Here is a 23,876-nt window from a genome sequence, read left to right as displayed (position 1 = left end):
GTCTCCAGCCTTGTCCTGCCTCTTGCAGTAGATGCTGTGGTTATCTCTGCCTGGGGGTGGGCACAAAAGATGGTGTGATGGGGGCAGAACATCCCAAGATCCTTCTGAAGAGAAACTGGGGCCAAAGTTGGGGCTACTGTGAAACCCAGGGGAAGCCATTTAACCAAGGTCAGGCCTGTAAGAGGAGCCTGTCCTTGATACAGGACATTATTGTTTTACATCTTTTAAATTTAATTAAGAAACCCAGTATAGATTCTTAGACAAGGGTTCAAACAGGGATGATCCTGCCTTCAGCAGGTGTTAGATTAGATGACCATCTGGGGTCCCATCCAATCCTACTTTTCTATGATTCTGTGTATCTTGATAATGTTGTTTCTCCCTTAGAGATTTGAACTTTGGAAGTGCTGTGGAAGTGCAAGGGAAGCTGCTGAAAAGCCCTCATCAAAAGCAGAATGTGGAGCTAAAAGCTGAAAATATCCGTGTGGTGGGACCCTGTGATACTCTGGTATGTGGCTGCATTTCTCAGTTAAGCAAGCAGGGTTTCTTTTGGAGAAACCAGTTTCTAAGTCTTCTAATGGCTAAAGCATGCTTCACAGTGCATTTCCTATTATTTCTTTTATATATATCTTTTATATTTCTTTTATTTATATCTTTGCTTTTCAATGGTTCTGTGGGATTTTTTACTTCCTCTGTTGATCTGTACAAGGGCCTTCTCATTAAGGAACAACCAAATAGACAGGTACACAGAGGAAACAGGAAACTGACTGCATAGAAAGGGCTGGATTTGCAAAAAAAAACACGTATCTCAGCATCTAGGTTTTCTCAGCATCCAATGTGGTGAGCCTTTCTGCAATTCTGACTCTATCCTATGTCTAACTGTTTGTTGCAGTAGTATCTGAGCACCTTCCAGACAGGGCCAGCATCTCTTACTTGTGTTTTACTCTCACTCTGCCCCAGGGAGCTGTAAAACAAAAAACACCGTACTGGGTCAGACCACAGGACTGTCGAACCTAGTATTCTGTGGGAGTGTTACACATGCGTTTGACTGCCAACATGGAGTTTACTAATTAGCTTCACAGTAAAGTGTCAGAGTCTACATATGCACCCCTATTAGGGCGCAGTAAGCTTGTTCATTTCGCCATAGGATAGTACTGTCTTACGGTGAAGTACTTGTGTGCAATCAAACACGTGTAGACTGTGACTGGGGCTACCTGGGGCACGAGGGTACTACAGTGTAGGGGCTCCCTGCCAGCTAGCCCTGCACTGTAGCACCCTCATGCCCCAGCCAGCCCCAACACTGCCACCCAGGGCTGATCCCCCAGACTTCCTGCTTTGGATCAGTTGCTCCCGGGTACGGCATCTTCATGTGTGCCTGGGTGCAAGTGAAGACACTGTGCCCAGAAGCAGCTGATTCCTGTGCAGACTGCCGTATTTTTTCATGGCGCATTGATAGTATGTGTAGGACATGCTCAGTATCTCACAAGCATTGGGCAGGGGGAATCCAGGTGACTGTGGAGCTCTCTTTTCTGTCATTCATCCATGCAGGTAGGTCTCCAGGCAGAGTTTCACTGGATGGCATCCACAGGCTCCTCAGACATGTTCAAAAGGCAGTGGGCAGTTGCTGGTGTTCTCTGCTTGGTGTCTTCCTCCCTGGAAGCCATAGTTATCAACCTATGACCTGCACCCCCGTTACTGTTATTTTTTAATCCTTTGGGCCAACCATTTAGTGGCCTCCCTCTAACCACTGAGTGAGGCTTGTAGTTTCCCTGTGGGCCAAGGCCCACTGTCTGTATAGCAAGTAGCCTTGTATCTCAGTGGCAGAGTGGATGTTAAGGGGAAGAGTGTTTAAGCAACGTGTATCTAAACTGATCTATTCCCTTGATCCTCTCACTCTAGACCAGTGGGTCCCAACCTTTTTAGACTCAAGGGCCCCCTCAAAGAATGCCAGCTGTTAGCTTTCACTTGTTTCTTGACTATGGAAAGATATTAGAGCAGTTCTGGTGCTGCAGAGAACTCAGGAAGCCCATGGTAATTTGAAGGTTTTTGATGTTATGGATTCCTGTTTGAAATCTCGGGGTTTATCTCGTGAATCTCATGCAGATGTTTGCATACCCCACAGTGCTAGTGTTACCCTGAAAAGGCTCTCGTAGCACCCTGATTGAAAATTGCTACTCTAGAGCTTCCAGCATCCTGAAGCTTAGGAAGGCCTAATTTGGAGGTTGCATGGAGATCCAAAAAAAAAAAAACAATAAACTAGAAAGAATAGCAAAAAAAATCCATTTTTCCTCTGATTGACTTGTGTCACTTTCTGAATTGTTGCTGTTCTACAGATGTCACTTAAGTTATATTCATTTCAGGTTCTCATCTTTTTCTGTTCTTTCCCCTTTCCCCCTTGTCCTTTCCTTTAGATGTTCCCTTTCAAACCAAGGGAGAAGCACCCTCTGGAATACATCCGGCAGTTCCCTCACTTGCGGTGTAGGACCAACACGTTGAGGTCCCTCCTGAGGGTACGAAGTGAAGCAACTGCTGCAATCCACTCATTTTTCCAGGTGACTGCTTCTGGATCTTATTTCTCCATTGCTGTTTGTGCAGACAGTGGTGTGATATAGCTAGAGTTGAGGAGGGAGTATTATGCTGTAGTGTCCGGGGAGAGGTGGGGTCAGGACTGTCTTCAAGTTTGTCCCTGATTTGCTCTGTGACTCTCACCAGTGTCTTGTTTGAGTTCTGTTCAAATCTCTCTGTGTAACCCCAGAAGCCAGGCCTGAGTGTAGCTGCTAGCGAGGGCAGACTCCTTGGTTTCTTGGACTAGACCTGGAGGTAGCTTTTTGGCTGGCACTGACTGCTTGTCTAGCTTGCAGGCTAGACATGTCCTGACCAACAGGCTGTCACATGACATGGCAGCTACCTCACAGTTCTCATTAACATCTGCCATCCTGTAACCATCAGGGTAGATAGAAGCTTGCATCAAAGAGAATGGAAACCATCTGAATAAATGACAAACTAATTCTTGTGGTTTCTGGTTGGCATGTGATACTGCTGCCTTCAACTGGAGCTTTTGGCTAATAATCAAAAATTTGGCTCGTCTCTGGGTCAACCCTGAACCTAGAAAACCAAGCTAAGATTCAAGAGAGCAGTCAACGTGCCAGTTTAAAAACAGAAAATGGAAAGAGTAAGAAGTAGCCATTTCACTCGCTCCCTGAGTTACTTTGCAGCCCAACTGGGATATGTCACTGTGCTTCCCTGTGAGCTTGGGTAGAGGAGCAGTTTGCAAAGCTGACAGTCAAACTGCTAAACACTGTGCTAACAAAGGATGCTGTTTGGTCATTCCTCCTTAGCAGTCAGTGCCGTTTTGCTGGCACATGCCATTCTTTGCTTCCTCACCTGACCTTCCACTGTAGTGGTGAGTGCTTGGCACCTCTGGAAGTTAGCCCCTTGTTGTCTCAGCCTGGGCGCCCAGAAGTTGAGGTCTCCAGATTTGGTAGATGCCTCTTTTAATATAAGGCTGTTAGGGGCATGTAGTTGCCAACAGTGTTTGGGACAGAACGTGTTGGTTCCTGATTCCTCACCCTGTCCTCTGATCAACTCCACTTCTTTAAAGAGTGGAAAGGGCCCTATGTGCCCTTGAACTCTCCTTAAGTTCTCCTTTTTAAAGCCCTTTCTTTAAACATACTTCTTTCTCTGGGTCCAGTTGTTATTCAATTTATTATCGCAAAAGTATGGGGGAGATCTCCTGGGATTTGAACTTCTGGTTCCAGGGATCCTTGGTGTTCTATACCTGACGTTTAGGGAGGGGCAGATCCAGAGGTTGTCTGGTGGCATGGTTGCCCTCGCTTTTGACTGCACCCTGCATGCACAGTGAGCATTTGGAGCTCACTGGCACTTTGGCACAGCTCTTGCTGGGAGCTCTGCATGTGCCATGAGCTCTGTGAGCTCACCGCTGGTTGGTGCAAGCTCTGCTGCTTTCTAGCAGCTTCGGAGCCTGCTGCTCTTCACTCTCCCCTGAATTCGGCAAAAGGGGAGGGAAGGGGAGGAGCAGCTAGCAATGTGCAACCCCTGCTTGCACTCAGGTCTGGAGACTCAGCACCGCAGCTGCTCCTCCAGCCTCCTCCTTTCTCTAGTGCTGAATTTGGGAAGGAGAAAGGGGGTGGAGGAGCAAAGAGCAGCAGCATCTGGAGTTGCTTCAAAGCAGGCACTCTGGGCAGACTGTGCCCCAGTGAGCCCCGAGCTCACAGCACACATGGAGCTCCCAGCCTGAGCTGCTGAGACCCCACTGGCATCCAGGATCACAGTGAGGGGCTGCAGCCACATCCCCTTCAGCTCTGTGCACAATGACTATTCATCACTCTGAGGATGTCACACCTCTAAGGGCCTACCCCCATGGTGGATCTGCCCATACACTGAGGTGACTAAGGCCATGTACAGGTGTTACGTTCCAACTGGGGCAGTTGCCACTCTCCCGGTAGAAATTCTTTTGAACTAAAGCACTTCCAAGGTATTTTTGTTCAAAAGTCCAACGCCACCTTTTTCTTTGTGCTGACACGCATTTTGCCACTTATGCAACTGGATGTGTCGCAGCACCAGGCGCTTTTCAAAGCTCCTGGCGCTGCAGCGCTTGCACGTGTAAAAATGCCCCGGGTTTCCACATTGTACCAATGGTTAATGTATAATCTGATTTAAGGCAATCAGAACTCATAGTAGCAATGATATCTTTTATTAGACCAACATGATTTTTGCAAAAAAATGTCTTTAATTGCAAGATTTATTTTTTGCAAAAATCTTGTTGGTCTAATAAAAGATATCTCTACTGTGAGTTCTGATTGCCTTTTCCTCTAAACCAATATACGACCTGGATACCTAATCTGATTTAAATCAGTTCTTGTGTATGACCACTTGGTGGCAGTATCTACAACCTTTTAATTTCAGATGTTAGCAAAGAGATAGAGATACTAAAATTCACCCTGAAACAGGTAGTAAAGAACAGTAATAAGAGCTCTGACAATTAGAACTGGAAGAATAACATTCTGACAAACTAACTAATGCTATTACATCAAATAGTTTTCAGATATTTTCATCCCAATCTATGTGAAGTGTGTGTGTCCATCCTTAGATTATTACAATTATTTCTTCTGGCTGTGTAACCTAGTCTGAGCATTTGCATACTACAGTGCATATGACTTCACTGAATTAATTCTGTTTTGAAGGAAGCCAGTGTTTCTTAACCTAGGTTATGTGCAGCACTGGGGATATGCAGCAGGAGAGGAAAGAAATGGAGAAAGGAGAGGGAAAAGGAAAAAATGAAGAGCAGCTCTCCATGTGTTCCAGGCTGTGGGAGAGGGTGCAGTGTGGGTGTAGTGATATAAAGTGTAGTCTTTTGTTACCTGTAACACAGTTGTAGGGGGTACCCAGCAGCCTAACAAACTGCAAATATCCCAAATGTTTGAGAACCACTGAGCAAGAGCATGTGTCGGGTGGGATTTCTAAAATTCTGATTTAAAGTATTCTGTTAAAATTGTGCTTTTATTTTATACCTAAAGGGATTCTTAGAGATGGTGTAAATTCAGATTTGGTCCCAGACTTAAGATTGGGTGGGGGGGTGTTGGCAATATCTAATGTGCTCATTATGTAATTTTGACACAGTGGGAAGTGTTTCTTTTTAAAAGAAACCAGAACTTCTCATGCAGAATTTGTAATCCAGATTTACAATGTTGTGCTAATATATAGGAATGCAAAAGTAAAAGTAGGGCATTTTCACGGTACAAAGTTGACGGTCCCATGCCGTCTTTAAGTCTTCTCTTGCATATTCTAGGATCGGTGCTGTATGAATATCCCTGCTCATCTTGGGGCTGTGTTCATAGGAACAGTGAGACAACTGCAGCACGAATGTCCACCGTGCACCACTCTGAACTGATGCAGGTTCACATTTGAGTCTGTGCCGCCCCCTTACCACTTGCTTCATGGCTTTATAATGGGAGCCATCCCAGACCTTTCCATGGCAGGTGGACTCCTGGCTTTCTGTAGTGACTCGTACTGTCAGGGTCCTTCTTCAAGCAGGGGAGCAGTCTGCCACATGAAATAGCAATATCATGGTAGCAGTTGCCCTAAATTAGGCTTTCCTTCTATTAAGCACACTTAACTGAGATAAAGTATGCCAGAAGGGCATTTCTAGTATGAATTGTGCCAGGCTGGTAAGCCTGCATCTTGTACTGATGGATTCAAACCCTTCCCCCTCCTCCTGCCACCAGCAATGCTGGGTGTAGTGGTAAAGTATCATTTTGCCAACATAACTGCAGGTACACATGAGGCATCTGCCAGCACTGCTGTGGAGGTCAGCAGTCCTGCCTAAGACAGCATGGCTAGCCTTGCTGCGGAGCTGTCATCACATCAGCTGAGAGCTAGGACTTATCCCTGGAGCAAGGGGGCATTTCTGCTCCCTCCCTCAGGGAGGCTATGTTGATATTGTTAAAGAAACCTAGTACCTTTTATTTGTCTAAAGCACTAACAGTAGCGTGGCATGGGCATTGTTGTGCACGTTGGTAGTGCCAGGAGGCCTCCATCACAGCTGTGTTCCCTTTGTGCCAGGCACTGCCGGAGTCAGTCTTCAAATACAGAAAAGGTTGTTATAAAGAGTTAATAGTTCTGTGTCCACTGAGCTCAGAACAAGAAGTAATGGGCTTACATTGCAACCATGGAGATTTAGGTTAACTATTAGGAAGAATTCGTGAACGCCGAGGGTGGTTCAGCCCTGGAACAAATGACCTAGAGAGGCCGTAGAAGCTGTCACTGGAAGGTTTTTCAGTGTGAGGTAGACAGGCGTTTGGCTGGAGTGGTTTAGACAGGGATGATCCTGCCTTGAGCAGAGGGTTGGACTAGAGTGACCCCCTGAGATCCTTTCAAGACCTGTTTTTCTGCAACTCTGAGAGACACCACAAGATCGGTTCCTGCTGCTCACAGTCAAAATATGCTGCTCCTAGAGTCTCATTCACCTGAGTTGCCTGAAGCTTTCAAGCCAAACATATGTCTTTCTAGGATTTTGGCAATCCAGAGGTATTGAGTGTTCTGCTCCCAGCTCTGCCACCGCCTTGCTGTGCAGCCTGGTCAAAGCCACTGTATTTTTCAAAGTTGCTTTACAATCAGACTTCTTCTATTTAAAAGTCTGACTGCATGGAGACTTGGTTACCCTCTGCTTCTACAATGGAGTAACACAAGCGGCATCCCTCTTCAGGGGCAGGATTTACCCTAGAGAGACCATGAATGCATGCATGAAAAAACAAGCATTAAATACAAATGCTTACAAATCTAGCTGATGTTTAACTATGCCACAGATTGCTTCAGAGTGCAAATTGCAGGACCCAAAGAGCCTGTACCCTGGGGGCATGGGGCCTCTAAGCAGCTCAGTGGCAAGGCCTGTACAGTGCTGCATGTGGCCCATGTTGCTTGTGGTCCAGAGGTCATGTGGCTCCCCGTCCATTCAGAAAATGGGCAGTGCTGCGCTAAAATGTTGTGTATGGTGTTGGTTCTGGACAGGTGTAGGCATATCCTGATTTGTGCCTGTTGAAATCCTCCTTGGATTTTACACTTTCTGGATTGGCAACCCTTCCATGTCCTCTCTCTTTCAGGAGAACGGCTATGTGCACATCCATACTCCTGTCATTACATCAAATGACTGTGAAGGTGGTGGGGAGCTCTTCCAAATTGAGGTAAGTTGTGCTTGTAAAATTACTGTAACTGGTAGCTGCTAAAGGAACACACTTGGTCTTATAAATCCTATTTTCCCTGTCCTTCTGAAAGGGATTTTTAATCTACAGCAGTTCATCATGATCCCCACACTAACGACTGAAAGATGAAGCAGCTATTTCATCTTTTTAGTTAATTCTCTGCATTAACCAGCCTTACGTGCATTCATTTCTTTCTTTCTGTCCCCTGTGTATGGAAAAACTTACAAAGGGCACAAGGAGGGGAGGGTGAGCAACCTTAACAAACAGGAAAATGTGGGTGGAAATGCACAAAAGATGGGAAAAGGCCTCGGGGACAGGCAGAACACCTGAAACTACTTTCAGCTCCTCCTGTGAATCTTCAAGCTGATCATATCCTCCTCCAAACCACAGAATGACGTCTGACATACGAGCATATTTTGCTGGTCCTTTTTTCTTGTGCCTTTTTCATTTATTTTTTTTCTTCTTATCCTTCTCTAAGAGCTGCCCGTCCTCTTAGAGTGAGCTGTGCTTTTTCACCTGGGTTGCCAAAAGAGAGCGTAAAGACCTACAAATTGTCACTGTACTGGCTTTAGGACCTACCAAAACCCTCCGCATCCCCAGTGAAAAACTGCCATGTGAATTTCTTTAGCCAGATTGCAATATTCCTCAAGTTCTCAGTAACTGTTCCCTTCCCAATCGTGAACGATCCGATCAGCCCCTGTTACATTTGTCACTACAAAGAGTAGCATCTGCTTCTGTTTTTTGGCTGTAGCCTTGCTGGTGAGTCATCCCAAAGCAAAGCATTGTCGAGGTAGTCTGCAACTGCTCCTGCATTGTCATGTCTGGGTTCCTCTATCTGCATATCAGAAATCTTCGCCTACTGCTGCTTCATGATAGAAAAACCTGCCCTGCCCTACCTACAGCACCCTCACAGACCAGTTCAGAACAGCACATGGACCAGCTTTTTTGTTTGCTGTGAGAGCAAACTTAACTAGCCAGGCCAAACTGTTCCAGTGAATTGCAGTGTCTCAGCAGAAACAAAAAATCGCTTCCGGCTGTTGCATGCGACTTAAGATGTGATGATACACACAGTAGACAGCTTACAGTTGTACAGTGTACCAAGTCTTCTGTACAAGCTGTATCCACCCCTGTGCTTGATTGCATTAAGTCCTACGAGGCTGCCTTGGAGATGGCTTAAGTTGCAGAAGCATTCGTGCAGATGTTGGCCGGAGTGGCAAGAGTATGGGATTGCAAGTCTGGGAACTGTCAGGTGAGATGTGGGGCTGAGAACCATGCACTCTGGGTTTTGTTTTGGGGTGTTGCCTGAGGGTGTTTGCAGAATGAGTTGGTTATGTTGCCTACCTTGGTGAAGTTAAATGAGATATGTGATCAAAAGGAGTTGTACAAGCGTGAAATGGGATCCTATTAAATGATGCATATAGCAGGAATGGTGCTTTAATTGCAGAGCTTCATGTATCTGCTAACCATTGGCAAGTGGGAAATTGATCCTGATTTCACTGCTTCTCTAATCCCCTTTCAAGATCTCTGTCCAGATCTTCCTCAACCCTGCATGGAAATGGTTCTGGATACCAGAGATAACATCTCTCCATCCAGCCATTTAATTGTACAATGAAACTGCTCATCCCAACAAGCAAGGTTTTGGGGGGATATCTTTTATTGTAGTGTTTCATTGGGAAGGATGCTGAAGAAGGGCACTTTGTGTCCAAAAGCTTGTCTAGCATCTCTCCCAACTGTACTGTTGGTCCACCAAAAGATACCACCAGAACCTCTTGGTTCTCGCACGTTTCCTGGACTGTGGCAGCTACAATAACACTCATCCCTACTCCAGCAATAGCAGGGCAGCTTTCACTTAGACCCTTGAAATAGAAAAGAGGATCTCAGCCTGCCTGCACTTGGGGCTACACGCAAGATCTGCCTTTTTACGCAAGCTTTTTCATGGCTGTTAGCTGCCTCAGAGCCACATACCTATTCTTCTGCCCTGTCACTTGAACTAGCCCTTACTTTGCCTCTTGCTTCAAGGAAGAACTTCAAGGTGGAGAACTCGTGTCCTCCTTATTTCTGACTGCTGCTCAGATATTATTGAGATGGGCCCCAATAGGAAAAGATGGATGCTAAAGGTTTCCCATCTATCTTCAGAACAGACTCTTTCTTTGAAAGAAAAAGACCCACAAAAATCCTTGGTCTTTTTTTTTTTTTTTTTTTTTTTAATTTTTTTTTAATGGTTATGTTCTAAGTTAGTGCTGCTCAACCTTTTGATCCTGTGGGCTGGAGGAGTGGGGCAGGGCTGGTCTGCAAGCTAAATCAAGCCCTGTGTGTCAGGATTGGGCCCTGGGGCACCGCTTCCTTGCCCCTCTTCCCCTCTCATGCCAGGCTTGGTCCCCCTGGGCCTGATACTGCCTCCTCCAGCACCTGTGTGCTGAGATTGGGCCCTGGGGTCCAGCACTGCTCCTGCATAGCTGTGTGTGCTAAAATCCAGTGCACAAGGCTTGGGGCTCCCATGGGCCTGGAAATTTGTCAGCGAGAAAGCGTTGCCACCGCCTTCCTACCACCAAATTACTGGACCTATGAGAAGCACTGCAGGCCAGAGGACACAGGGTTGTAGCCTGGATTTGGCCTGCAAGCCGGAGATTGAGCATCCCTGTTCTAAAAATGTCTCTGCTATAAATCAAAGCACCTGTTGCTTCCTGAAGCTGCTTGTGCCTATAAACCATCTGGTGTCCATCATGGTCTTCAAGTCGGAGGCAATGAAAAATAGGCAAGACATGGATTGGTTTCTCTGCTGTCGCAGTCCTGCCAGTGTCACTCTTCTCCCTGGAGGGGAATGCAGGAAATACTGGAGCTGTGGCTGGATACATGGTGGCAGGACTCTGCTCAAGGCTCCTTCTACCCCTGCTGCTCACCTGCATCTCTCTTCCTCTGACTGGCAGCTTTAATCTTCTGAATAACAAGGCTAGTAGCTGCCCGGCCCTGTGTAGTCCTGAGGGAGGGTAGGGGAGAGAACAGAGACTTTGGCATGTAATTAGAAGAGAGATGGAAAAATAACATCCTGTTTTTAAAATGAGGGACAGAGCCTTGTGGCCCTTTTGAAGCCATGTGGCCCTTGGTCTGTAGAGCTTTATAATCCAGCAGGCTTTGCATTTGTTTATATGTGCAGTTTCTTCCTGGTCTTTGTTTGGCTTTGCGCAAGCTGATGATGCTGTGTGCAGCGCGGGGTGGGCTCTTTCTCATGCTGGGACTGGACATGTGGATCCTTTCCTTTCCCATTGAGCAAACTGTTTAAGAAACTGTTGTAGGATTCTGGTAAGTTTGGGATAATTCATGCCCTGTGTAACTGTGGGTTGGGATAATGAGGGAGCTTACCTGCACTAGTTAAAACCAACTTTACAAGCATGATGTTAGGCAGCTGCCACCTACAATTCTATATATATTGCAAATTTTTTTCTCTTGCTTCTAAATAGGCCTAGTTTACTGTAAACCACATCAATGATCTGAGCACTGCTCATGTCAAGAACCTGGTCAGGGATTACATGCTGTTTGCGTACTGCTCCATCAGGAAGTAACTGTTATATAGGGGTCTCCTAGGAAGTTGATGATGTCCTAACTTACCGTGAGAGAAGCTGGATATATTTTAATAACTTTTATTTGAAGAGCGTTGTAGGTGGGAGAGGTGTTGGACAAGGTTGTGGGCACACAGTGCTTCTTCACAGATCTGAAGAAATATGTTGCATCTATAAGCTACTCCAACACCACTGTCATCTAAAAAGTTGGCCCAGTAAAAGATACTACTAAGTAAATCCTGCCCTTCACATATAGGCAAGATGAACCATGGAATAACAACTCTACAACACTTCTAGTGTAGAAAGGGAAGAATCCTTCAACCAGCATAACTGTTAGCATGTACATTAATTGCTCACTGTTCCTTCAGGCCCTCTGCAAATAACTCCTGTTAAAGAAGAACATAATTTGGGGGGGAAATTGGGTTTAAATGCAGCAGTCGTCATCATCACTTACTGAGCCATCACATAGATAGTGCAACTGTGAAGTGATACCAGAGAGCCTGATTCTTTGATTAACACGGGGTGGATCTTTGTGAAGGTGGAGGATGTGTTTGACTCAGCAAAGGGTGGAACGAGGTGTGGCCCACAGCACTTCTTGGGCTGTCCCATTCTTGATTTCCAAAATCCTGCTTGATTGCAATCTAGCAATCTCTACTAACCTCTCTGTGCCGGCAAATCTAGCTGGTGTCAATGAGGGGTTCTCAAAGATGAGGCAAATGCAACAGGGCATATACAGTAGAATAAAGCTCAGTCAGGCCTTGAGGTGCAAAGGTTCAGAGCTGGGAATCATGCCACTTTTACTAAAAAAGGCCTGATCATGGTTAGTGTCAAAATACCTCAGAGCACAATGCAGTTCTGCACACTGCTAGATGGGCCACGATGGGGCAGGACAAGGTTCTCCCTCCCGCTAAGTAGCGGGATTACCATAAGCAAACCGGGCATTGTCTGTTGTAGATCCTGTACAAGTTTTCCCCTCTGTTCTCTTCTGACGTAGGGGCTGCGAGGGGTAAAATGCAGAATCAAGCAGATTAATCTGTCCAAGAGCAATCCAGCAGAATAAGCATAAATACAAGGCGGACACCAAAAGGAACCACTAAAATTAAGTCATTAGATCCACAACAACCCACAAACAAAATAGATACTACATTTTTCCTGAATACCTTCAACAGCCTTCCTTCTCCCCAGTAAACTGTCCTGTCTCTTGGCAAGGAGCATATCTTATCCAAACAAATAAATACAACTACAAACAAACCCTAATGAAAACAATACAATCATTCACCCGGCCTATCCCCCAGCCTTCCCTTCTGTTGTGGGTTACTGCCAGCCCTAGCCTTCTAGGACTTATGCACTGTTTGTCTCTCCACAGCCCTATCTAGAGAGTTCCTTCTCCTTTCATAGTCTAGGCCAGACTGCTCAGCTTGTCTCCTGCTTTGGTTTATATAGTTACTAGACCGGGGCAGGCAATTATTTTGGGCAGAGGGCTGCTTACTGAGTTTTGGCAAGCCATCGAGGGCCGCATGACAGGCAGCCCAGGGCAGGTTAATATTAAGTTTCTAAATTTTTAGGGACCCCGCGGGCTGCATAGAATGGCCTGGCAGGCTGCATCCCGCCCCCTGGGCTGCATTTTGCCCACCCCTGTATTAGACCCACCCCATCCAGCCAAAAAAGGCCTGGGCTTAAAGGGTCCTCTTTCAAACCCACACACACACTAATCAATAATAGGTGTAACCCAGGCGGTACTCCAAGACGTACCCCCTCTCCAGTTGAAGGGATCAGAGCAGGTGCACAAGCTCTGTGGGAGGTGTTGTGGATCCATTAAAGGCTACTAGCCCTGTTGAAATTAATTTATGGAGAGGGAAGTGGCAGACGTATTCTGAGTAGGCCCAGAGGGGAGGCTAAAAATGGGGCTGCTCAGGTCAGTACCGAAGCCTGCTCTATGGTACACAGACCTACTCTGTAGAGCTAATTGAGGGGCCTGGTAGGCTAAGTGAGGGCTACAGGTCCAGTGAGAAGTAACTGAGGATTGAGTGGGGCTCTTTAAGGTCTTAAGGATTTGATTTGTGGCATAATGAGGCTCAGGACTGGATGGTAATAGAAAGCTTGGAGCAAGCTGGAGAAACTGATGAGCCTAATAGACTGACTGAATAAGTCCAAAAGCATAGCAGTTGAGACTGGGAGGCATCTGGGATGCTGGAGTGGAAGAGCAGGCCAGGCAGGACTGACTGCCAGGCATTGTCAGACTGAGAGATGTAACACCAACCCTGCTACATGTACTTAACAATGTTAATGTTGTGTGGCACCCCACGGCGTGCTTAGAAAGATCTTATTGCATCCCAGGGTGCCTCAACTCACTGCAGGCATATCCCCTTGAGAATCATTGCCTTAGAAGATCAAAAAACATCATTCCTTGTATTGCAGAACCTCATGGTATTCTTAGAGATCTTCATTAAAATAGCTTTGAAACAAAATGAAGGCATTCAAAACATTTCAAAAGTTTCGAAACATTTCAAGTTTTGAAGCAGCCTGGTGGCGGGAGACAGGGGAGAGCCAGGGCTGTGCTCCGAGCAGCTCTGCCAGCCCCGTGGAGCTCAGCCCAGCAGCGGGAGGCCGAGCGCAGCCTTGGCTCTCCCCCGTGGCTCTCCCCTGCCTCCCGCTGCCAGCCTGAGCTCCATGGGGCTGGTGGAGCCCCTCGGAGCACAGCCCTGGCTCTTTCCCGTCTTGCGCTGGTCCCAGGCAGCAGCAGCAGCCTCTTCTCATCCTGAGCGCAAATCCAGGGGCCTACACCCCCTGGGAGGAGTCCAGCACAGCCCTCCTGGGGGTGTGGGTCCCCAGATCTGCATGCAGATCACCACTCTTTAAACATGAACAGCAGGGCTTCAGGAAGAATACTCCAAGCTAATGAGAGAAATGGAGACTTGAATAGCAAATGCTCTCGACACATGAATGAGCATAACTTTAGCAACTTCCCTGGGAGGCAGCAGTTCCTTCCATGGTGCAGGTTGAGAAATAAGACTGCGACTGGTCCCGTGGCATCATTAGTTAGAGCTAGGGGCCTCGCACACAGCCAGGCATATAAAGTTAGGCACCTAAATTTATCTTTAGCACCAAGGTAACTGTTCTGAATTTCTTCCCCCCAAACCCTGCTCCCAAATAGTATCTTTCCAGAGCATTGGGGGGTGCTCTGATTGTGCTTGTGCTCTGATTGTCCCAGTCCTCTGAAAAACAGTCCATTGATTTAGGGGTTTGGGTTGTAGCCGTGTTGGTCTAAGGACATAGGCAGACAAGGTTCCTTGGGTGAATTCGATATCTTTTATTAGTCCAACCCAGATGGTTGGAGAATAGTTATTAAGCAAGCTTTCGGGTTCAAAAACCCTTCGTCAGGCTAAGGAGGTTTCAGCACTTGGTGTGTGCTCTTCCTGGATGGGATGAAAAGTAAAGAAGCCAGGGGCTGGGCTGGGGAGTCAGTTGCCAGGCAGATTGTAATGTGTCATAAATCCAATGTCTATGTTTAGTCCATGATCTCTAGTATCCAGGAGGTTGATGAAGTGGAGCTCATAGGCTCGTCTCTGGGAAGTGCTGTGTAAGTTTCCCTTGAGGATCAGGACTGAGAGACTGGAGAGAGAGTGGCCCTCCTGTGAGAAATGTGCCCCCACCAGTAATTGGGTGTTTCTGTCTTTAATGGATTTCCGGTGTGCCTTCATTCTGGTGCGCAGTTGTTGTTTGGTGTCTCCTACATATCTTCCATCAGGGCATTTGGTGCATTGGATGGGCAGGTTTTGCATTTCTTGTCATGGCATGGTCTGGATCCTTTTGGTGTGTTCTGGGGTTGAGGAAGTTTGCTTCTGGTGATGAGGTTGGCGAGGTTCGGTGCTTGTCTGAAGGCTAGGATGGGTGGCTCTGGGAAGATCTTTTTAAGAATAGGGTCTTTTTCTAATATGGGTTGCAATTTTTTGAGGATTTTCCATACAGGTTCAAGGGAGGGGTGATAGGTCGTAACCAGCGGTGTGCGATTTGTAGGGGGGTTTCTTCTGTACTGCAGCAGTTCTTCACGTGGTATCCAGGTGGCTCTTTCAAACGTGTGATCTACCTCTCTGGAGGAGTGTCCTTGTTGGGTGAAAGTCTTTTTAAGATTGGTGAGGTGGCAATCCCGGGTGTTCTCTTCAGTACAGATGCGGTGGTATCTGAGGGCTTGGCTGTATATCACAGCTTTTTTGTTGTGTTTCGGGTGATTGCTGGTTCTGTGCAGATATGTATGTTGGTCTGTGGGTTTCTTGTATACTGTGGTCTGTATTTTACCCTTCTGGATACTGATCATTGTGTCTAAAAAGGAGATGTTGGTACTGGAGTATTCTAAAGAAAGTCGGATGGAGGGATGGTGACTGTTGAATTTCTGGTGGAACTCAATCAGAGATTGCAGGTTCTCAGTCCAAATGATGAAGATGTCATCGGTATATCTTAAGTACAGCAAGGGTTTGATGGTGCAGTTCTTAAGGAAGTCTTCTTCCAGGTGGCTCATAAAAAGGTTGGCATACTGTGGGGCCATTTTAGTGCCCATAGCTGTTCCCATCATCTGGAGGAAGTGTTGATTATTAAAAGTGAAATTGTTGTGTGTGAGGATGAAGTATATAAGCTCAGTAATATCTTTGGGTCTGTATTCTGGGTTGTATTCTGGGTCCATTGATTTAAGCACCTAAGTGGAGTTAGATGACTCCTGGCTCTTTCCTCTAGACAATGATGTCACTACTGATACCATATTCTGTTCTTCTCGTCTTCATCTGTCAAGGTCTGAGTTAGAGTTTCTCCTACATCTGAATTCAGGTGTCAGTAGATACAGCAGTCATCCCTGGGGGAAAAAGCATAGGAGCAGTAGTAGTGTTGCAGTGCACCATTTGGTACTGTTTCATCCAAAAGGCATAGAAGGCCATGTTCCCCTGCAGGAGAAATCTGAGGTGTAGCAAAATGTCCCCCCACAAAGTGGAAATTAGCTGCTGCCATTACTTTTTAGAAAGTCCTTTAGGATCAAAAATAGTCCCAAGCAACTGGGACATTCATGTCTTGCCCAAAAGGACCAGGGGAGGCATACTGCATTTCAGAAAGGAACATGCTTTGGTGACTTATAAGGAAGCTAATCTCCTCTCGGGGATCAAGTCATGGCTTCACTATTGCAAATAATTAGGACATATAACATCTGTGCATTTTTTTTCATAAAAAAAAAATGAAGAAATCTAGTGATGGGGCATAATTAAAATAAAGGAAGGAGGTAAAGGAGAGGTTCTTTACTGGAGGTACTAATAGGAAACCGTTGTGGGTTTGTTTGGTGGGTTTTTTGGGGGGAGGGGGGGGCGGGGGGGTTAGCATGGATAGGGACATAATCAACTAGAAACTGGAGGGGAAGCCTGATCTCTCCCCAGAAAGCAAATTTAGGATAGAATCATAGAAAAACTGTGCTGGCAGGGCCCTGATGATGTTGTCCTGCCTCTGTTCAAGGCAGGCTCCATCCCTGTCATGTGTCTTTCTACGCTGCTCTTAAAACTTTCAGGATGGAGACTCCACAGTCTGGGTAACCTGTTCCAGAGTTGAATCACCCTCATAGCAAGAAAAATGACCCTAATATCCACACTAAATTTCCCTTGTAATTTAGGATTGTTATTTGTCCTGTCCCCTGTGGACACAGAGGCTAGTCTATTGTAATCCTCTTAATCGCTCCCCTTCATGTATTTGAAGACTATTGGCAAATACAGTCATTTATATCTATTGCATGACATAAAGGAAACAATATGTTTAAAATACAAACTAATTTTAAAAAGGATGCATTTAGTCATGGGTACAAAGCTATTCATTAAAGCAATATCCACCTGCTTTTATTTTATTTTTAATTTCATGCCTAAATAAAAAATTATCTATGGTCCTGTCTTAAAAGGCTTTCTTCTTCTTGCTTTTGCAGCATCAAACCACCAAACGAGCTTAAATCTTTCAGAGTGATTTTTGTGTTACAAAATGTCCACCGACCTGAAAAGATGTGCAAAAACTGGAATGAAAGGGCAATTGTTTCTCAGTCCCTGTGTAATGTTTAATCTGTGAGGTTTCCAGTTTCATATTGTTGCCTTTTTTTTTTTCCCAAAGCTAGAATAACAATGAAGACTTAACAAAATATTCCATTCCCCGTTTTTTTTTTCCTCTCAGGTTTTTGTAGATCTTTTGTGTAATGGAAATAAATATTTCTGTCTGTGAAAGGAAAATAACACTAATTTTAAAAACCTTTATTAAACTTGAGATACCTACCATGGATGGAAAACACTCCCTGGTGTTTCAAGAACAATGATATGTGAAGCCAAAAATACTCTAATAGAAGAAATTCTTAGATTTTTTTCCCCTCTTTTATCTTTCTGTGGAAGAATGAACTCGTGAGAGTGGCTGAGATAATTGGCTTTGTTCCTCTGTCTACCTTTTGGTAGCACTAAGGTTTTCAATGTGGTCTTTTAAATTTGCATGCCTCCGTCCGCTTCTTAAAAATAGAGGACCATTTTTCCTCCCTTCTCACCCCCTTCCCCAGCCCCCAAGTGGTTCTGAGAAGCCACAGCTTGAAGTAGTTGTATATGCTCATCTTCAAAACCCCAATTTAGACAATCTGAGTGTTCAGTATTAGAGGTTGTTACTGAAACCTAGGCTGACTCTTCTTTATGAGAGAGCATCTTCCTTCATAAAATAGAACTAGTGCTTTATCCTCCCTATGCTTTCTCCCCGGTCTTGGTCCAGCTGGCTGTTGGCTCTCCTGCTATAGCCCAGCTGTTTGATCCTCTCCAAACATAAGTTATACGCTTGTGTGCTGACTCCTGCAAATTGCACAACCATTTACATAGACTCAGGACAAACTTCTGAGGCTCTGTTTCACTTTTAGGCCTGTAGGCTTGTGTAGCTGGACTGAGAAGAGCCATCTGCATCTGCAAGGGCCCTGTATTAGCATCCTCACTTCCATTTAAACATGCAGTTCCTTATTACTGCTTGATTTCTGGAAGTGCTTGTAGACACCAACAAAATCAAGGTCATGCCACACTATATGTATAGAAGGAGATGGTCCCTGCCTTTGGGGAGCTTAACATTTTACAAGAGAAATGGTGGGAGAAAGGAAGTCTTTTCCCTTATCCATTTTTACAGAGCCAGCACTAAAGTGTATAGGGACCAACTTGCATAAAAATCACTATGACAGTCTCTTGCAGAGCCATGGAGCTGGGCCCACATCTCCAGAGCACCAGCCCAGTGCCTCGTCCACAAGACCATTCCTTCCTCACTTCTTCCCACCACACTCAGTGGCTTTTCCTTTATGTCTCTCTGTAACAAGTGGGCATCCTGGGGCCGGTCTGAACATAGGCCTGCCCACTTGCCTCCAGGCAAACCCCCCTGACTACCTCGCCTGCCATGCCTTGATATTAAATGATTATATGATTTCCTCAGATAAACAAGTAAGAGTGTGGGGCCATTGCTCAACAGCTCGGGACAGCTGGTTACTGACACTCAGGAAAAAACTGAACTCCTGAATGACTACTTTGCCTCCATATTTCACTAGGCTAAGGGGAAAATCATGCCAGATAGGGTACAGAATGAGCAGGGCAGGAATGACTGCCTTCCTACTGTTGCCGTAGAACTGGTGTGTGATCAGTTAAAGAAATTAGACATATATAAGTCAGCAGGACCGGATGAACTCCATTTGAGAGTGCTAAAGGATCTGGCTGAAGTCATTGCAGAACCCCTGGCAAAGCTGCTCCAAAACTCCTGGCACTCTGGAGAGGTCCCTAAGGACTGAAAGACGGCCAATGTTGTACCCATCTTCAAGAAGGAGAGGAGGGAGGACCCAAATAACTATAGACCAATTAGTCTAACTTCTATCCCAGGGAAAATCCTGGAAAAATTCATTAAGGAGTCTATGGGTGATAGGCTTGCAGAAGGTAGGATTCGGAACAACAGCCAGCATGGCTTCATCATGGGCAGGTCTTGTCTTGCCAACCTCATCTCCTTTTACTATCAAGTAACTCACCACCTGGATAAGAAAGAGGAGGTTGACATTGTATATCTTGACTTCCAAAAAGCCTTTAGTCTGGTATCCCATGATGTTCTCGTGAGAAAATTAGAGGATTGGGGGGGGCTTAACTATCAGACAGTTAGGTGGGTATGAAGCTGGCTGCGGGGTAGGACCAGGGTGTCCTAATGAACAGATCTGTCATCCTGGCGAGAAGTGGCCAGTGGTGTCCCATAGAGGTCAGTGTTTGGTCCAGTGCTTTTCAACATCTTTATCAATGATTTGGATGCGGGGGTGAAGAGCTCACTGGCCAAGTTCGCAGACAACACCAAGTTATGGGGAAGCATGGCCATGCTTGACGATAGGCTACAGATACAACCAGACCTAGATAGGCTAGCAGGTTGGGAGAGTCAAAACCAGATGAAGTTCAACATTGAAAAATAAAAAGTGCTCCACCTTGGGACGAACAACCCCCTCCACACCTACAGGCTTGGTGGCACCAAACTGCTAAGCACCACGAGTGAAAGGGACCTGGGGGTAATAATAGACCACAGTATGAATATGAGCAGGGCAGATAACTCTGGCATGCATCAATCGATACATCTCCAGCAAAACCAAGGAAGTTATTCTTCTGCTCTGCTCGGCATTGGCGAGACCACAGCTGGAGTTCTGTGTCCAGTTCTGGGTGCTGCACTTTAACAAGGACGTGGTAAAACTTGAGAGAGTCCAGAGAAGGGCCACCCATATGATTAGAGACTTGCACAGCAAGCCATATGAGGAAATACTGAGGGACCTGGTACTCTTCAGCCTGAAAAAGAGAAGGCATTAGGTTGAGAGAGGACCTGGTAGCAGCTTACCACTACATCAGGGGGTACATCAAGGGCTCGGTGAACAACTGTTCACCAGGGCACCCTTGGGGAAAACTAGAAGTAATGGTCACAAACTCCTGGAAGACCATTTCAGGCTCAACATTAGGAAAAACTTTACAGTCAGGGGGTCCAGACTGTGGAATAAGCTCCTTCCAGAGGTGGTGCAGTCACCTACCCTGGAAATCTTTAAGAGGAGACTGGACAGATACCTTGCTGGGGTCACCTGACCCCCAGCTGCCTTTCCTGCTTGGTGCAGGGGGCTGCACCTGATGATCTTCTGAGGTCCCTTCCAGCCTCACAATCTATGAATCTGTCACTAAGGCAGGAGGCTGCCCATTTACTTGCCCTGGTGACAAGGGCGTTACACATGGCTCCAAGCATCCCTTACCATGTCCCATGCCTCACAGATGTTTCTCCAGTGGCTCAGGCTGGGATCCAAGCTCCACAGTTTCACATGGGACTCTCACTCCCCACCGGAGCTTGTGGTCCCAGTGCCCTGACACTGGGTTCTTTTCATTCAAACTCCAGCCTCCAAGTCCACACTCTGGGATCAGCCCTGTCCCCCTGGGCTACAACCCCTTATCCCTTTGCCCGGGAGCTTTGCTAATAGCTCCCCAAGGCTCAGGGCCCCATCCTGCTGGAGCCTCACTCCCAGCTCCCTATTGCAGCCTCATGCTTATGGTGAGCCTGGGTGCAAGTCCAGGTCACTCCACCTGATTTCCTGAGAGTCTGGGCTCCCCCTGCTGCATCTCAGTACCCACCAGGGATGTGGGTGCTGAGGTTATAAGGCACCCCATACTCCCCTTTCACTGGGGAGGCAACTGGTCTGGCATTTCTGGGGAACTGCCCCACCATGGGCAGTTCCCAGCAGGCCATCCTTCCCCAGCAGGGTGCAGCTTTCTGTCATGCCCAGGGCAAGAAGCCTCCAGCCCTCCCCATAGCTCCTCCCTTACCTCCAAGGAGGTTCCCTGAGCAGCAGCTCAGCTGGTGGTGTCTCTCCAGCTGCTGGCAGCAAACTGCTGGCCTTGGTGTTCAGGGCCCAGTCATAAGGAACGTCTGGGCCCTGTTCCCCAATCAGGCAGCTCTGCCTAATTAGGATGACAGCCAACTGCAGGCTGCCTTGCTGCTGCCCACACAGCTGTGCTCTAGTACACTGTCTTTTTTTGTTCTGTTATCTCTTTAGCAAATTATTTAAGGGTGACATAACCTGGCTTACGTGCTGCACAAAAACATTAAGGGCCACATCTTGCCCCTCTGTGTGGACTGAGAGCTTCCCTTGGAACCAGCGGCAATGAGTCCTCTACCTGCCACTTGCTAGCAGTGCTCTGATCTTGCAGATGCATAAGCTCAGGCATATGTTTACCCATGTCCAGTTGATTTGATGCCTGGATGGGCATGTGCTAATGTGTTCTCTGTTGGGAGTGCCAGAGTTTTATGTGGTGCCTTCTAAGAGTCAAAGATACTGCTCTCCCACTGAAAAGTGTTACAGTGCAGATTATTTGGGTAACAGCTAGGGCTTGAAGAGTAGGAATGCCAGCATCTCTCATAAATCCTATTTCTTGGATTATAATCAAGCAGGTGTAAACCACCATTATCTACCATTTTCCCCCGTTATCCCTGCATATGCAGTTTGTATCATAGGTTATAGATGCACATTGAATTACAGGCTATTGATATACATTAGCATGCCATTAAATGCTTATCAAGAGACTGTTAAGAGTCTCTTTCTGGTGTATTATCCAACTCTGGATTTGTCCCTCTCCTCAGAAGGCTGCTGCAGTAACAACAGCTTATATCGCCTTAAATCACCCCAGACCTTGTCTAGACCGGAGATTAGCCCCAGGTTCCACTAGAGGTGCAAGTCAGGGCTTTTCCTGTCTCCAGCAGGGCTTTGAGTGGTTCAGTAACATTGATTGCCGAAATAAATGTTAATCTCCGATTCAGAAGGCCCCCAACCAGGTTTGGAATGGTTTGGAAAACAACTTAGCTTTGGCAACCAGTTAGAAAAAGTTCCCACTGTACATAGGTCCATGGAGCATAACTGTATACCTTGTACTGTTGGATCTTATCCTTATCTTCTCTTGGACTGAGGTACCTGGGGAGGTGAGAGATGGTAAATGGTGAAGCAGGAGGTATGTTCCTTAACTAACACTTGACAATCAATATCTGTTGTGCATGCCTGATCTTACAGACAGCAAATAAAGTAAAGGAACCTGAAGGGGAGTCCCATTTCTTCGACGTTCCTGCTTTCCTGACGGTCTCTGGACAGCTCCATCTGGAAGTGATGGCTGGGTAAGAAAAGATGGAAATCTCATCTGTTGCTTTATGGCAGTGCCATGAATCTTGGTCAGAGCCTCTGTTTGATAGGCATGTTATGTATTTTACATCTGGCATGGGCTTGCTAAGCACCCAGGTGGTCAGTGTTGCTGGTGGAAAGTCCAGCTCCAGTTTTTGGATAGGGCTGGATCCTTTTGAATACTGCTCTGAGGGGCAGGATATAAATTAAAGCATGCTCCTCTCCATCCATCATAAGGTACCCACTGGCTCAATAGGAAGTTGCACAAAGACTAAGTGGTGGTGGTGGTATTTATCTTGAATCCTCTGGTCCCATCCAGCATCTCCCAGTTGCAAAGCCTGCTTCTGCTCGTTTTTTCCTGATCTTGCATTCCTTTTTGTTCTCCCCTTCCTTTGCCTCTCTGTGTCTCCTCTTTCCTTCCCTTTGCATCTCCTCCCATGCAGCAATTTACTATTTGTATCTAGAGGAATTTTTCCTTCCAGTAGCTCAAAAATGATAAGCAGTTGAGTAATTAATGCCAATGTTTTTTTTACAGATTGGCCACTTTTTGCTGGTGCAGGCCACCCTTTGTGACCTGGCCCAGGCACAGGCCACAAGTGTCCACCTCCCAGAATAACCAGGTGCCTGGTTCACAGGCTCCACCGCAGAGGGGAGCACTGTGGAGGAGATGGGCAGCACAACACAGGTCTGTGCCACTCATCTTCCATGATACACCAGACCTTCACAGGCTAGGTCAGACCTCTTCCCAGGCCAGATCGAGTCCATGGGCCATAGGTTGTCAATCCCTCTCTAGTACTGTCAGTAGGTTTCAGTGTTAACATCCCAGTTTGATTGGTGAGGGATGTGAGCATTCACACCTACCAGAGCCACAGTTTGTCTGGTGGCAGGGCCAGGGATCATCTCTACACTAATTTTTCTTGCAGTCAGCCAGCTGATGGGTTTGAGCCCATGAACAATTTACCATGGAATAAAAGGGATGAGGATTTACCATTCCCCTGCAGCTCTGCAGCAGCTTGCTGTGTGCAAGCTCTTACCTTTGGTAAGCAGGAGCTATTCCATAGCAACTTAATCCTCAGTGAAACAAAAGGGGTAAAGTAGTGGTTTAGCTTCCTGTCATCGTGGGCTGAGAGCATGCACATGGGCAGTTATCACGGAACAGCTAATATATGATATCTCCTCACCCCCTTTTACTCTGCATTATATTTTTGTTATACCCACATCTTAATCAGGAGATTGACCCAACAGCGTTAAATCACTGCAGCCTCTTGTGTGTGGATCTGGTTCTGTTGATGTAAATATGCTTCACCCATACTGCAGTGATGTAACCAAGCCTGTTTGCCTGCTGATTGAATTAACTCTGGCCAGGTTTGGAATGACAGCACCATGTCATCTTAACTCTCTCAGTACCCAGTGAGTGCTGTCTTG

The 23,876-nt window shown here is 46.4% G+C and overlaps 1 protein-coding gene across 2 annotated transcripts in view; it reads left to right on the top strand.

Moving 5' to 3' along the window:
• Window positions 1-23,876, top strand: part of NARS2 (asparaginyl-tRNA synthetase 2, mitochondrial) — a 73,619-nt gene that overhangs the window by 5,868 nt on the left and 43,875 nt on the right. The window contains exons 3-6 of one of the 2 annotated variants that reach the window (XM_006022330.3): window positions 385-505; window positions 2,409-2,549; window positions 7,617-7,697; window positions 22,347-22,447. In XM_006022330.3, coding sequence (XP_006022392.1) covers window positions 385-505; window positions 2,409-2,549; window positions 7,617-7,697; window positions 22,347-22,447 — 444 coding nt within the window. The remainder of the gene's footprint in view (window positions 1-384; window positions 506-2,408; window positions 2,550-7,616; window positions 7,698-22,346; window positions 22,448-23,876) is intronic. The other variant, XM_025202554.1, reaches the window with a different exon arrangement.

Source organism: Alligator sinensis, unplaced genomic scaffold (genome assembly GCF_000455745.1).
Source record: "Alligator sinensis unplaced genomic scaffold, ASM45574v1 scaffold1089_1, whole genome shotgun sequence".
In the NCBI taxonomy this organism is placed as follows: domain Eukaryota; kingdom Metazoa; phylum Chordata; order Crocodylia; family Alligatoridae; genus Alligator; species Alligator sinensis.
This window is presented reverse-complemented; position numbering and strand designations above follow the sequence as displayed.